The following is a 16024-nucleotide window of genomic DNA, read 5'->3' as shown; positions in this document are numbered from 1 at the left end:
GGCTTGGGTAGGACATTGCTAGATGATAGCTGATGGACGACATTGGTGACAATAGCAGACAAAGGAGTGAACATGCCCAAGAGACAAGGCCAAGGAAGGTATGTAGCGATAATGTGTCATGCATGTATGTTGCACTTATTTCGCACCGTACATAGCCAACCATGCTAATCTGAGGTGCGGAGGAAGAACAACAAACCAAACGCGAAGAGCAGTTCTAAAGAATCGAGTTTCCAGTTTAGATTAAACAAAACGATTTAGTCGTGTGCAGGAGGGAGGTGGAGTAAGGGCATTACAATGCCCTGAGGGATGGAGGCGATGTGGAGAGGCCTTCATCATCCAGCACTATTTCTGCGGCCATAAAAAGTCTGCATCGCAGGGCATTTTCATCGTCACCATCATCTCGCCGTAACCTCACCATCACCACCAGGGCCAGCAGGGTAGCGCAAGTACATCACAGAAAGAGCAGCTGGGTTCGTTTCCGGACTCGGGAGCCTTTTTGTGTGGAGTTTGTATGTTCTCCCCCCGTTCTGCATACATATCCTCCGGATTCTCCGATATATGACAGCCAAAATATCCCAGGACTGAACAATTACCCGCAATGTACTTAATGTGATCACACGGTGACCTAACCACCATCTTACTAATTGCACATAGCAACATCACCCCCAACTGTTGACACTTGGCAGGGCCCTCGTCTTGAGACTCAGCAACGCTTTGCTGGATAAGTAAGCGTTATAACAACAATCACGATGACGATGATTACCATCATCATCTCATTGCGGTGACCTTTCCATCATCATCTCATTGCGGTGACCTTTCCATCAGCTGTGCGCACGTGTCCGAGGGGGGCGGGGTGTGCGTGACGTCACCGCGTGGCCCCCGGAAGTGCCGCACGTGACGCGCCCATAAGACATGGCGACCGAGCAGTGAGAGGTCCCGAGCGGAGCGCGCAAAGTTCAGCATCGCCCTCGCGTGGCCCAGTGTTGGCTCTCAGTGACAGCGAGCGACACCTCACGGCACCGACGACATTTTCCCGCCGTCACTTCGAGCGTCAATAGCAAGAAGCGGACGCGATTTGTTGGTGAGTTTTCAGCTCTGGCCTCGCAGCCAAGGCCTAGCCATTGCCCTGATTCTCCGCAGGAAGCCTGCGCGTAGGCCTCCCGCGGGGGCCGCGCTCCGTAGCCGCGGCAGGGGAATGCGAGGACGAGATTCCTCCGTCCCCTCTGCCCCCGTCGCCGTGTTTATCTGCGGGTGTCGCGCTACCGCCGCCGCCGTGAACGCATGTGGACGTGTGGCGATGAACGCACGCCCGAGACATCGCAACGGCCGGGCGGCATTGTAAACACGGTGGGGGTGTGGGGGGGGGTGTCGGGTCGTGATGCCATTACTGCGGAATCCAGACGCGGGGCCTTCCCGCCCGGAACAACCCGCTGCTGCTCCCGAGGCAACGAGTCTTCTCCTTGGTCTCATTTTCCCTCGTCTCACTTCCGGACCCCTATTGCCTCTCGATCACCTCGCTGTCCTCTCTCTCTGCCGGCTGTGGCATGCGGGTGGCACGGCCCGGTCACCCGGGTTCGTGCGCGGGGTTGCGCCTGTCGTGCCGTCCTTCATCGTGGGTTGTGCTGTTGTTGATATTTTATTGTGTATAACCGCGTTGTTCGAATGATTCCTCTGCCCATGAAACCCGATATGTCTAGCTTGCATTGTCTCGACTTCGCTCCGGCCCTGTCTCAACATATGTGCGAGTCGCCTCCAAATCTACTTTCGTAAATCAAATTGCAGTCCCGGGCATTGCACTGATCAGCTTCTTGCTGTGAACCTCGATTGTGGGCAGTACTGTACTCAATATGGTACGGAGCTGTGCGTTGGCACGAGCTCTTTGTAACGACGACCAACCGATTGCGTCAGGTGTTGTCTTTTGTTCAGACCGCTCACGTCTGTCGGAAGGAGTGGTTCATCTCCACTTCTCGTGTAGAAACCGCAAGTGACCTTTCTCACCCTCTCAATGGGTTCCTGTTGTGACTCTCATCCGTTTAGCTTCGCACAAGCAGCCATCACCACCACCGCCGTCTCTGTTGGAGAAGCCTGAAAATCAGAATGTCTGCGAGTCCCGTGAGCGGCGAGGAGCCCAGCGAGTGCCCCCTGTGCATGGAGCCGCTCGAAATTGACGATGTGCACTTCTTCCCCTGCACATGCGGATACCAGATCTGCCGCTTCTGCTGGCACCGCATCCGCACTGACGAGAACGGCCTATGCCCAGCCTGTCGCAAGGCACGGAACCCCCCTTTCTATACACACACATCACAGGCACGCTTCTAAGACATCCACGCTGTAGTCTCACAACCCACAATTAAGCATCTACCCACACTCTACACTAAACAGTATCTACTCACACACCAGCCTCTAACCAAACTCTACAGCCCACACACTGAGGTTTGAGTAAAACCCCAGCCTATATCTGTATCTTAACTACATACCTACACCTCCACCCTCTTCCCAGCCTCACCTGAAAGACTGAATCTCACTCCACACATGTACCTCCATCTACTGCATACACTTCACCCAACAGCGCAGAATCTATCAGCAACCTCGAGACTTCATCCAAAATCTGCACCCACCCTCCACCATGAAAAAACACACTGCACCTCAAAGCCATCATAGGCACACTCACATAGATAGACAGGCACATATTTTAATATGTACGTGTTTATGCGTTTATACCCATGAACAAATCACCCAGAATGTTCCGGATCTCTTTTGATCTCTGAAGCTAAGCTGGATCAATCCTGGAAAGTGCTTTGATGGGCTGCCATCATGCACAAGCAGGTCTTAGAGGCATCTGTGGGGCTGTGCTATGTCGTGGGAAATAGAGGGTAGTGCACCAAACTCCATTGCTGTGCTGTGCTTTTATGCTCCCAAACCTTTGCTCCCCTCCATAACCAATCCACACTAATCGGCACGGTCAAATAATCCCCAAAACCCTGCAGTAGTTTGACTGAAGGCCTCTATATGTACATGTGTGTGTGTGTGTGTGTACGTTAATGTGCACTCGTGTATGTCCGCAGCCCTATTCAGAGAATCCGGCTGTGTACAAACCGCTGTCGACGGAGGAGCTGCAGAGAATAAAGAGCGAGAAGAAGCAGAAGCAAAATGAGCGCAAACACAAGCTGTCCGAGAACCGTAAACACCTGGGCAGCGTGCGTGTGGTGCAGAGGAACCTCGTCTTTGTTGTCGGACTGTCGCAGAGGCTGGCTGACCATGAGGTCACACACACATGCACGTGCCACACAGGCACACAGACAAATTCCCCCTGTATAGCTACACACAGTGTTGGGCCAGGTGCTGTTAGTGAGGACATTTGAAGGCCAGGACAGAACTGACTGGCCACATTCTGTTTTCTCCCTGCCAATGTGTACACACCGCACCTAGGGGAAGCCCAGGAAAGGTTCAGATATGAATCGATGATGTTGGCCGTTAGTGGGAATTCAACTCGTGGTGGCGGGTTTGTTGCGCAGTTTAAATAACCACTGCACTACCGCTCGACCACTATGTGTGCACATCCACACTGGCTTGCACACACATGTACACAAATGTGCCCATACATGCACGCCCATGCAAACATGGGCGTGCATATGCACACCAGAAAATACCCTGGTGTTGCCACTCACCAGGCAACCAGTTCTTGTATAAAAAGTAACACTTGTCACCAAGTTACAATATGAAGATTAAGTGCTGTTTCATTTCACAGGAGTCAACTCTTTATTAACTACTAGGGAAACGGATAGGAGGGGTAACCGCAGATAATAAAAATCCAAGGATATTGCACAACATATTTGAATGAGGTTATAGAGAACACATTTATTGTCTACCCATGTAGACTGGTGGAGGAGATATAGACTTAGTCATTCGGTTTTATTGCTTCTTAAAGTGCTTTGTTGACTTGCGTGGTTGCGGTCATGTGAGCAGTAAGTGACTGGCCCTAGATTGGAGAGTAACGGCTAATATTACAAACTCCGTCATCAACAACACTGGCCTTCAAAGGAAATAGCTGATGTTTCGGGCAATGGCTCTTCACTGCACATACATAGAGGAGCCAGAGAGATGGAGACTGCACTATACAACATGTGAGCTGTTACATATTAATATATCGAATAATTGAGCCCAAGAATGAGTCGTGATGTGGATAACGGTGTTGATAATTTTTTCGGTGGCTACTAAGAGACCACACTAACATGGTTACCCATAATGCATTGTGCCAGCAACATTAATTAATTTAGATACAAATGAGTATGGAGCAATACTTTTTTGATTGAGGGGTTTGTCTGCTACTTGATATTTATAAAAAGTTAGCAAATAATTAAACCATTTCGTACATATGCCAATTAAAGATTTAATCAGACATTTAAAACATATTTCTCATGCCCTATTGAGTACAGTGCACTCTCCAGCTCTTAAGCACTCCCAATGGCCTCTCTTTGCGATCAAGAAGGGCCGTTGCCCATCTTGTTTTCTTTGAAGGCAGTGCTATTAATGTAGTTATTGTAATTTGTGCTTGTGCAATACTGCCAACAGTAGCAGTATCGCCATGTAATTTAGCTGATAGTTAAAGCAGTGCACACATGTAAACATGTTTATTTTTCTGCAAGCTACAACCCAGCTATGCAACCTAGATTATACCAACTATGGACCAATTGAGCGTTAACTGTAAGTTTTGGACACATTTTCCAGGATATGGATTTCAACATGTGCTTTTATTATTTAGTGGCCCCATGTCTGATTGGTTTTATTTTAAGTTTTGGCTATGTTTTTAAGAAACCCATTTTATGATTTCTTTGAGACATTATTCATTCCATAGTCTGGGCAGTGACAGCTCCCATTTTGCCAGCAGAAGTGGATGCGGTGACATGAGCAGATGTTGCAGTGGTGGACCATTGCTGGGTTGTTGGGCATGCTTCACTGTTGTTACGTTGGGTTGTCGTCTCTGATTGCTGGATGTCATTGTGCATGGCGGCGTTGTGTCGTGTCATGCTCAGGTGTTGAAGCGGCCCGAATACTTTGGGAAGTTTGGAAAAATCCACAAGGTGGTCGTCAACAACAGCACGTCATACGCCGGCTCCCAGGTATCAGCCTTTTGTGGGTGTCCCAAGAAGGTGGAGCTATGGTGCACTGCTGATGACACAGCAGGGAGTGTTTGTTGGATTCTGGATGTGGCAGTGGTGGGAAGAATGCGCCTCTGATTATATGTAAGCGGTGGCTTTAATCCTGGCTCATGGGAGGAGTGAACAGGATTGTGTTTCTGCTGATCACACCCAGTGTTTCTCTAAATACTCAATGTCTAGTGCCTAACATTGTTGGCGCCGCCAGTTCCAACTTTCTTGTTCTGGTCACAGCAGCCACGTCTAAGCATGATAGAGTATATGAGCGTTTGAGTGTTGCCATGTGTGTGATTGTGCTGGATGCATTCACATGGTTAGTCACTTGCAGAGCAACAGTGGTAGGCTGCTGCCTCGGTGTGAGTGGCCTAGTGGCTCAGCTGTCAGAGCGCTGAGCCAGCCCTGATCAAATCTTGGTTTCGAGTCGCATTTTTCAGCTCTCTGGGATTCAATTGGATTCTCAAGTGTAGGGTGATTATGGTATCGGCTAAGTCACAAATGACTGTTCCACAAAAAACCCTAACATCAAATTTACTTCTGCTTTGGCCAAATTCCACTTCTGTGAATGAAAATATTGGTTTGATTTTCAGGTGACGAACATTACTCTCATTGGCAGCAAGTGGAAAAGTGCTACCCCCATTTGTGTTGAACAGGCCATTCGAAGGGATTTCAGAGGTTGCTCTGGTATCTGTTTCTGGGGGCCATTCTATAACAAAGGGTTGCACAGCTCAGAGTTCAGAGTGGATACTTGATCTCATGATATAACACTGATAGCACAATCGGGATAACATTGGCGAAATATACTGAAAAAGTGTTGGTGCTCGCATGGGTACTCACCGAGTGTTTTTGTGCTTGCAGGGCCCGAGCGCGAGTGCGTACATCACGTACGTTCGATGGGAGGACGCCCTGCGTGCCATCCAGGCCGTCAACAACGTGCAGGCCGATGGGCGCACGCTCAAGGTGAACACCTGGGCCCCCCTGCAGATCAATACCCCATCTCTTACCACCACAATACACATCGGCCACGGTCAATCCACTGCTGGATGAAGGCCTCTTCCCAAAGCTGCCACCATCTCTCATGATCCTGCGTTGCAACGATCCACCAAGCACCTGCACGCATACTGGTTGAATTGCTCCATTTCCGAGGTGGGCAACCTCTGGGGTGCCTCCCCATTCCTTGGCTGCGACGCTGTCATTAATCTGGACCATTGTCTATCCCTTCAAGCCATAACGTTGCCTGCCCAAGCCCACTTTTCTAAATAGTTTGTACGATGTGATTAACTGATGTATGTTCTCTAATCCATGTGTTCCTCTTTATGTCTCTGTGTTATTCCAAGCAAGGATATCTCCATGCTTTATTTGCGCACTTTGTAGTTCAAACTGTTTCGTTCATGAACATGTCATGTCGGGTAGCACAACCTGAATACGCCTTTACTTGTTTACATTGGCACATCATATACACTCAGTCACTTACACATGCACCATTTAGGTGTAGTCTTGTGTAGTCCTAACCTGCAGCTTGTGCAGTGTGACGTGGTGTTCGCTTATTACCTGAAAAGGTATGCCACGGTTGTTGTTCTACCATGTGTGAAATATAAGAGCCACGTGCGCTTGTCGAAGTTTAAGTACAAGCATGTATAAACGCTCACAAAAAACAAACTTCTCCGTCATCATGAACTCTTCCTTAAATATATAAATATTTGTAATCGGCTTGTGTTTCGGAGAGACACTCAAGCTGTTCTGAAGAAGAGCCACTCCCCAAAACGCCGTGCTACGACAATCATTCGCGAAGAACGTGAATTTTGGGGTTCATAAAATAATTTTCATAATTCCACCAGTCAAAATTTGATTTTTGTTAAATGTACATGCGAATACACGTGCACACACATATGCTCACATGCGCACACAATCATGCAGGCATCGCTGGGAACCACCAAGTACTGCAGCTACTTCCTGAAGAGCGCTCAGTGCCCCAAGCCGGACTGCATGTACCTACACGAACTGGGTGACGAGGCTGCCAGCTTCACCAAGGAGGACATGCAGGTGCCTTGGGACCCAACCACAGGCATTGTGGAAGGGGGGGGCGGTCTCTCCGTAAACTTGAACCTGAGCAGAATCTGCCCATGGACCTGGCTGTTTTTTTTACAATCTTCTTAAAAGGATGTGGCCCAGCGGTAGTGCCACTCGTTGCAGAGGTTCGATGTTCAAATTGGGCAGATCTCCCACGGTTACTGCAGGTGTTGCCATCACGGTCATCATCACCCACTGCATCATCACAGCGGCTGCCCTGGTTTATACTGCGGTGTATGTTGACCATCAAGTACTCCACGCCACCTGCTTCACAGTGGATGTTAAATATCTCGATGACTTAATTCGGAGAAGAATAGCCCATTGTGTCTCGTATCATGATCCAAGTTTTCTAAATTTGAAAGAGTATACCACAAATGACATTGCAACTTAGCACGACCTTTGTGAAAAAAAGTCTTGAGACTCTGTGAGGCTTTCATGAGTAACAAGTATAATAATGTATATGTGATGTATCCTTTTATCGCCACCTCTGATTTATATTGACCTTGGTCTTGTGCAGTACATGATTGGTTACAGAGGTTTATCTTTACTTAAAGTGGTGAACAACGTCAAGTTCTGGCTCTCCGCTGTGGGTGCTTTCAGGCTGGCAAACACCAGGACTATGAACAGAAGCTCTTGTCAGACCTCGCAAAATCCGGTCCAGCTGCACCCCCGGCCACCACCAACTCGAGCCTTCTGCCTCCCAACGCCGCCCCCCCTCCCAGTTGTGACAAGAATGGGCGGGGCCGACAAACGGGCACCTTCAGGTGACCACTGGCGTGTGCCACACTGGCCTGTTTCACACCGCTCCCCTTGTTAGGCAGTACCACATGTTCACAATGAGCACTCCAACCGGTGGCATGCACCACAATAAGCATACTGCCCCTCGCTCTACCACACCGTACCAGTGGCACACCGTACATTACAACAGTGCTACAATATGTCCTGCCACACCATGAACCATGGCTTTACCACACCACACTACAACCACATGGCTGTACCACACCACGCTGTGCCACCGTAACACACCATGGTGGTAGTACACCACGCATTGCACATGTCAATACCACACTTGAAAGCCTCGTGTGTCTTAACACCTTGTGCCAGTGTTAATAACGCGTCTTCTTTTCAATGCGGTCTCCCCTCGTGTGTGTGTGTGTGTGCACGAAGGCCGGGCAGCAGCAACAAGGAGAACTGGCCGTCGTTAGCAAACCCGGGAAGTTTGGCGTCGGAGAATGGAATAGGGGGTGAAGGCAGCCCGAGCTCAACACCCAGTCCAGACCTCAGCCCCGAGATGCACACAACTACAGAACACAGGTGGGTTTTGCGCACACGTAGACGTGTATACGGAGACACACATGGCCATGTTGCGTGTGTTGGCCAACCCTGATCTCCTGCCTAAGTCTGTTGTGTTTTGTTTCAGACCTCCAGACAATCACACTACAGATGCACAGAGTAATCACCAGTCCAGTAGCAGCCCCACACAGGTGAGAGATGCCTTTGCTTGGCTTGTTCACAATTGTGTTCCTATATTATTATGATTATTTACCCGAGAAAGCCTCGCTGAGGAAGGTCCTCTTCCGTTTATGCAGTAGTGTTTGATGTTTTGTAATCCCAATTGAGTCGTTTGCAGGTCGCACAGGAGAGGGCAGCACTTTCCCACCCACTATATTTAATTGAGGTTTGTTGCATGAGCTTCAAATGTTTTAATTCTGAGCTGAAATCTTGCCAAACGTAATGTTATTTTTAGATTAAACTTTCTATGTAATAAGCCACTTCGTTTGACCTATCATTTGTGGCCAGGTCACTTTTGAAAAAGAGCTATATAGCTGAGTGGGCCTTATCTGGTAATAAACTCCTTAAAACAAGAAAAAACGGTTTTGTTAACAACTTTGTTTAACTCACAGTCGAGAAGTCCGTCAATGGCGCCTGAGACACGCGGCGCCTGCTTTGTGTGCGAGCCGATTCCACAGTTTAGGGACGGTGGCATTTTTGACCTCCACACAAATATATAATTAATCAGCCGTCCATAAAAACATTGTAATTGGTTGAAAGGAGGCAATTAATTGATGAATTGATGCCGATTTTCAAACAGCCATGCATTGTCACCGGATCTGAGTACGTGTGCAAAGTTTGGAATTGATTGGACAACAGGAAGTAGACTAACTTTTGATTACAAGATTTGACCACGACAGACACACGTGAAGTTAAATAAAACCGTTGATGACATGAGACCATGAACTTGCCACACTTGAGAACCCGGTTCAATCATAGAGCCGGCTGACTCTGATTGGGTTTCAGGATCTCAGTGGTGCTGGTTTAGCGCTGTAACCCCCGAGCCAACCCGTCTGCGGGCAGGTTCTTAAGAGTCCGTTCGTCACCCGTCTGTATGTGTGGTGTCCCAGTGATCAGCGGTAGTGTAGTGTTTAGTGCACTGCACTATTAACCTGGTCACTTGACTTGGAATCCCGCTCACAGCCAACATTGGTGAAGAATATCTGAGCCAGTCCTAGGCCTACCCAAGGTTTACGCTGCTTTTAACGAGTACCTTGTGCAATATGTAAATTGGGGGGGTAAAGGCGGCCAGGCATGACAACACCACTCCCTTGTGCTGCTCTTAATAGGTGCTCTCTAATAGCACTTGCCCCAACAGCGTGTTTAAAGGAGGACCATATAGGAAATCTTTGTCTTTGTGGTGTCACAGAGCGGCAGTGGGAACAGTGCTGACCTGGACGGGGGAATCAGCCTGACCCCATCACCACCTCCCGGCCTCCCGAGCCCTCGGCCTGCATTTGACCCCGTGCCGGGCGGGGTAAGCGCTGGCATCGGCCTGGGGCTGGGTGGCCCCGAGAGCTCGCAGTCCCTCTTCTCATCCAGCTCCAACCCATTCCGGCACCGGCTCGTGGGCATGGGGCTACCCTTGCCAGACCTGGTGCCGCACACGCCAGACTGGCTCGGAGCGCCCAGCCTGTCCGAGCCAATGCCGGAGGCGCCTTTCACATCCGGTGAGAAGCGGCGATGTGGCGATGTCGGGGAGCCAAGCGGATTTTGAGGAATGGCTGTTGGTTGTATGTAGATTTGTAATAAGATGCTACTGGGCTGCAGTCGCCCTCCAGCGATGGTGGGTGGAGTAGCGACGCTTGCAACAATGAGCAACGTGCCGGGCAGCTAAACACAGCAGGTTGATAGAGTGGTGAGTGCAGGTGGTGCAACTGTCAGTCATTTCAGTTGACCCATAATACAGTACCTGGGTTTGTCCCATGATCTGCCAGTGAGAACTCATTGCATCACGTTGCCTCAATGTGCACATGGCCTCAAAATGCACCGAGCCTAGAACAAGCACCATGATGATGTGATCTTCACTTAGTGGAGAATGGCAGTTGTCGATGTTTACATGCATGTATTTGCGTATGTTTGGGGAGTTTATTACCCAGTGTGTGTGTGTGGTGCAGTGGGTCACACACTGCCCTATGTTCCCAGCGACCTGTGCTTGGGTCCAGGCCTTGAGCATCATCATTGGCAGGAGTTTTATCTAAATCTCTGCTGGACCTCCTCTCGGTTGCCGGTCGTAAACGTCGGGACTGAATTTGAGACATAGTGCCTGAGTGTGGTGCAATCCGTGCCCCCTATTCATCGTGCCGCCCTTAAAGTTCCTCACGAGCAGCCTTTGCCAGTGCACCCTCCCAGTGAGGCTAACCATGCGATGCTTGGCTATTCCGTTCCTGTGTAGAAACCATCCCTGTGTCCTCTGCGACGGACTGGCAAGCTGCTTTTGGGTTTGGCTCCTCGAAGACGCAGGACGATGATCTGGGCTTCGACCCGTTTGACGTCACCAGCAAGGCGCTCGCCGACCTCATGGAGAAGGAGCTCTCTTTGTCCTGCCCTCCGCTCACGGTGTCGAGTGTAACCGCGCACGGGCCCCCGGGGTTCCACAACCACCACCTCCACAACCGCCACGCCTACGCTCACGCCAACGGCCTGCTGGGCGGTCATGCCAACGGCCTCCTCCCGGCGGCTAACGGCGTGGCGTTCGTGCCGGCGCGGGGCTACGCGGCGCGGCCCAGCGCAGCGCTGCCCCTCGGCTTCCCGCTATGGAACCCGGCGCGGTTAGCTCATCACCCGCACGGCGCGCCCGGAAGGCAGCCACCGTCGCCAACCGCGTCGCAACCGCCGACCTCGTCCGCAGCCTCTGTGCCCGCATACGGCGTGGAACCCTCGCTCGCCGCACGGCACGGCCCTGGCACAGGTGGGGGCCGAAACGACGTCGGAGCGACTTTGAGGCGGGGTATGGCTGTGGCATTGGGGGTGTGTGGAGATTTAGAAATGTGGCCTTGCACGAGCACCGTGGTGACGTCTCCGCCACTTCGTGGCCAATGGCGGTTGTGTGTTAATGAGCGATAGCATAGTGGTTGGTGCCCTGCGCTACTGAGCCAACAACCTGAGTTGGATTCGCAGCTTTGGCGAATGCAAGGGGCGAACTGCCCGTGTGCGAGCGTCGTGTGTGTGGCCGCGTTTGCACGGATCCCGCTCGGTGAGCTCCGCCTCTGCACTGACCGCCGTCCGTGCGCGCGTGCAGACACTGACGGTGCCTCGAGCGACTCTCACAAGGAGTGGCAGGACAGCCTCCGTGCACTGCTCCCCAACGTCAACATCAGTTTTGGGGGGCTGCCCCCCGGTTTACCCCATGGCTCCAACCTACCCCAGCCCCCCGGCCCCCACACTGCCGGCACAGCGAGCGGACCCGGTGAGACGCTGCTCACAAGTGTTTTGTGATTCTGCGTTGATAGTGGAGGTGCATGAGCACAAATAATACAACTCCACGCATGCGTCGCTAACATTGCCCCTGAGAGGATAGCATAATAGGTGACCTTTTTGGCAATGGTCCTTTTCAACAGCGTATTTGCTATGATAGCCCAAGCATGTATTAGGTAGGAGATGTTGTTTTGTTTGGGCCGCCTTTTCCTTTAATGCACCGCTGCCGGTGTGGGCGAGCTCGGCTGACCGAAAGGCTCTTCCCACGGTGTGTTGGGGCAGGTGCAGCCAAGGTGGAGCCCATGTGGCCAGGGGACAACGGCTGGATGGACCCTGCCATCATCACAGGTACCGCACTGGCATGATGACCACAGCCTCCCCTCGGCACTATGGTGTGGCGGGGGGGGGAAAGAGGGTTGTGATGGAGCCTGCATCTCTCAGGGCCTCTTGTCGGGAAGTCTACGTGGGACTGTAGCAAGTGAGAATGCATCACAGCAGGGCTGCAGCTCCTATGGCTGCCTGGCCTGTGACTTAAATTCACATGGCCCACATAATTTCTGCCCCTTCATGTGATAATGGTGGTCGTCGCTATGATAACGGTGGTTGTGGTGGCTATGGGAGTGGTAGTTGTTGGTGGTGGCTTTACTAGTGATGGTAATGGTCATGGTAATGTTGGTTATTGTGGTGATGGTGGTTATGGCCATGTTGGCAATGGTAGCAATGCAGTTTGTTGGGCGCGTGTGCCATGCAGGCATCCCTGCGTGTGGGGGGCTGGTGCCGGAGTGCCTGGACGAGAGCCCCCCACACTGGCTCAAGTCCCTGCAGGCGCTCACCGAGCAGGACTGTCCCCTGTCCCCACCGCCGGCTCCGCGCACCACCGGCGCCCCTCCGCCCCACTATCTGACGCACACAAACCCTGCGGCGCACGCTGGAATGCTGCGGCCCGGCTGGGGGGCCGTGCATCCCCATGCCAACATGGCCCCCTTCGCAGGGCTGGGCCCTCTCAGCAGACGCACACCACCGCCCGGCTTCCAGCCGGCACTCGGCCCCACAAACAAACCTCCTGCAGACTTCCTACAGAGCCTGGCAACCAACCAGCATTAGCACCGCCCCTCTCCACCGCCCATCCCGGTGTGCGTCTCTGGCCTCCCGTCCCCTCCCCTATTCTCGCCAACCTCTTCACTCGTTCTGTCACTCTCGAGCCCTTTGTCTCCATCCTTGAAGTTGTTGGATCGATATCTGTCTCTCATTCACCCCCCGCCCCTCCCCTGTCTCTCGGATCATTGCAACAAGATGTATAATGGGGGAGGGGAAACGCAGCAGGAGATGCTTAACATGAAGAATTTCCCAAAGGAAAAACCCCTAAGATCAAAGTCCAAAAGTGGGGGCGGCGGCGTCGCATGCGGCGAGGAGGCTTGCGCGGTGCCTGCAACCGGCACTGGATGGGTGCGACCAACTCACCTGGTTTGTGGTTTCAGCACGGGGCCCACCTTCCCTCCCTCCCTCCCTCCTTTCCCCAGTCTCGCTCACCCCGCTTCTCGCCGTCCCGCTTGGCTCCGTTTTAATGCAATCCCAGGGAGTGCTCAGAGAACCTGGCCACGCACAATCATTGTCTGTAGTAGATGTATTGTGTGCCAACGGCAGAGCAATGCCAGGGTGCAAAAGTCTATGATGAGCTTGGACAACTTTTGCTGGCAGCTGTCACAGGTGACACGTTTACGATGAGCAACTGCAGTAATTTCTGCTCTGGCCTGTGGACTACTTGTACCAAAATGAATTAGAAGATGATTCGCCTTCCCAAAGTGATTTACACATCCCATCAGGCACACGGGTTCTAGGAGTGATATTTATCAACAGCATTTAATATATGCAGGTTCTGGACTGGTTTCAACATTCACTGTCGCATCGGCAGAGTAAGGCTTGCTTAACAATGCTTGTGAACTGCCAGGTTACTTTAGTCAAGGGCTCTTAACTTGGTATCTGACTCGAGGTGGCAGCGATGAGATGTCCAGATTTTATTTGTGCCACCTACATTTTTGCATTTGAAAATTATGACAACCATTGGATTAGTATCTCGGGTAGGAGCGAGAGGGAGCAGCGTTGGGAAGCGGCAAGGGAAAAGGGCAGTCGTTGGCGAGGTGTGCACATGATTGTGCTTAAACAGCTGGTGCCTTTTATGGAAAAAAGTGTTCTTGGGTATGTCGAGGTGGTGTTTCTTAAGTGGAAGTTTATTTAGTTAACGTAGGGTGGTTGTTTCTGTGAGGTGTGGAGGCTTGTGGCAAGAGGAGCAGTTGGAACCTGAGCTGAATGCCAGAGTAGGATTCCTTTTTAAAGTGGGAATAAATGAGTGACGCTGGGTAAGGGGGAACACGTGCAGGTTCGCATCGTGCGCAGCCCATTTTTGTGATATAATTTCGTGCATAATGAGTTTTTGGAAGACAGGTTTCCGAGGTGGCCTTTGGCATTGCATTAAGACACTTCCCTCCTCACCATTCTGGCTCCCTTGTCCACGAGCTTCCCTTGCTGCCCGCCCCCTCCCGCTCCCTGGAGTCGCGTGCGAGCGGTCGGAGCTGCGTCGAAGGCGCCGAGGACGTCGGTGGGCTCTGGCTGCTGGAGTCGCCCTTTGCACGATCATGGATGAGACTTCCCACCGCGTCCTCGTGTGGTCTCTTTGCTTCTGCTCCTAGAACCCCCTTGCTACTCCTCGCCTTCCTAGAGCCTCGCTTGTGCCCCCGCAGCTGGCCGCTCGTGCCAAGCTCCACGCTGGCCTCGTTGCTACAAAATCGTTAGAGCAGTGGCTGGGGGAGTGCTGTGTGACCAGGGACCCCCCTCGGTCTGTTACCACGCGCTGCTCGGTACACTTGGTCTGCCTCCTCAACGCCAACTTGACGCCCCCCCCCTTACATCTCATTCTTATAATTTATGTTCATGCAATAAAACACTGCATTGACTTGAGAGGGTGTGCGATCTCTTTTTATTCGAATCCAGCACGTTCTGAAAATGAGAACCAATTGCAGCAGCGACATCAATACCTTTTTTTCGAGCGCATTCTCTAGATTATGTTGTGCTTACAACCCAATCGTCGTCCTTTAGTGGCAAAGCGGTTGCTCGACTGAGATGCCCGAATGTTGGAAAGATACGTCAGGAATTGGCACATTCCAATGGAGCCAAGACGATGCTCTGCATTCCATCTCGGCAATTGACGCCATAATCTCTACGAGATTCTGCATTGTTCCTCGTCTACGCAACTTCATACCAAATTGTCTTTGAAGTCACAGATCAGCTGCTCTGCGACCACCAACATGTTGAAACCACCAGCAATAAGACAGTCCCAGGTGAAACATCGTAGAGACGCTCCCAGGGACTGTCCAATACAAGCGCTGGGCCTTGACAGAATGCTCCTCACCTGGTTCGCGCAAATCTTGTTGATGGACAAATCGACACTGCAGTGAGAACGAACTGGCGGTACATCTTCACGTCACGACAGCAGATGCAGGTTCTCTCCACATGTCCTTCGATCGGACGTGACGTGAGATGACAATAAACTTCCAGAATACAAGGTCCTGGCCAACCCACAACTCCCAATGCACCCAGACATTGCACGAGCCGCCTGAAGTCCCACACGGCCGCCTTAGCCTCCCAAATGCTATTTACACACAGAACCAGGTACTGATTTAAAGTGGAGTCGACCTAATAGGAGGCCCAGGACTGGTTCATGTACACGCCACTTTGTGGTCATGTGGGGTTTGTTGCACAGCACGCTAATCACTGTGCCACCTCTCGCCATACACAATAACTGTCATCCACTACCAAGTGGCAGTGATATGGTGCTTGTGCCATGTTAGGTGCACCTTGAGGCCACGAAGTGTCGGAGGCTCTGACAGGAGATGGATTGACTGAGATGACTGGCATGCATCACTTGTGCGCCCCACTGTGCCAACTTGCTGTGTTTCATCTGCCCAGCGCTCCGCTCATTATCAGCGTCACTCCTCTGCCCTCCGCTTTGGAGGGCGATTGCCTTCAAACACCCTGGAGCCTCAAAGTGCACCTAG

General features: G+C 51.6%; 1 protein-coding gene across 2 annotated transcripts; it reads left to right on the top strand.

Annotated features, from left to right (window-relative positions):
* Positions 1–887: 887 nt before the first annotated feature.
* On the top strand, positions 888–14927 carry CNOT4 (CCR4-NOT transcription complex subunit 4). Of its 2 annotated transcripts, XM_078863823.1 has the most exons (14): positions 888–1081; positions 2038–2271; positions 3066–3263; positions 5034–5120; positions 6012–6113; positions 7071–7196; positions 7824–7987; positions 8391–8537; positions 8644–8707; positions 9925–10225; positions 10951–11466; positions 11797–11964; positions 12255–12320; positions 12724–14927. In XM_078863823.1, the coding sequence occupies exons 2-14, from the start codon at positions 2098–2100 to the stop codon at positions 13074–13076; spliced, it is 2466 nt and encodes an 821-aa protein (XP_078719949.1). In that variant the 5' UTR covers positions 888–1081; positions 2038–2097; the 3' UTR covers positions 13077–14927. The 2 variants fall into 2 exon arrangements, with proteins under 2 accessions (XP_078719949.1, XP_078719950.1); XM_078863824.1 differs by lacking the exon at positions 11797–11964.
* Positions 14928–16024: the final 1097 nt, after the last annotated feature.

This window comes from Lampetra fluviatilis, chromosome 16, assembly GCF_964198595.1.
Source record: "Lampetra fluviatilis chromosome 16, kcLamFluv1.1, whole genome shotgun sequence".
Taxonomy (NCBI): Eukaryota; Metazoa; Chordata; class Hyperoartia; order Petromyzontiformes; family Petromyzontidae; genus Lampetra; species Lampetra fluviatilis.
Note: the sequence above shows the minus strand (reverse complement) of the source record. Positions and strands in the feature narration are given on the sequence as shown.

Excerpts from the sequence above, each read along its gene's own strand:
- CNOT4 (XM_078863823.1), top strand. The coding sequence starts at position 2,098 with ATGTCTGCGAGTCCCGTGAGCGGCGAGGAGCCCAGCGAGTGCCCCCTG. Across the intron at positions 3,264-5,033 it reads AGAGGCTGGCTGACCATGAG|GTGTTGAAGCGGCCCGAATA; the intron begins GTCACACACACA and ends TGTCATGCTCAG. Across the intron at positions 8,708-9,924 it reads CCAGTAGCAGCCCCACACAG|AGCGGCAGTGGGAACAGTGC; the intron begins GTGAGAGATGCC and ends GTGGTGTCACAG.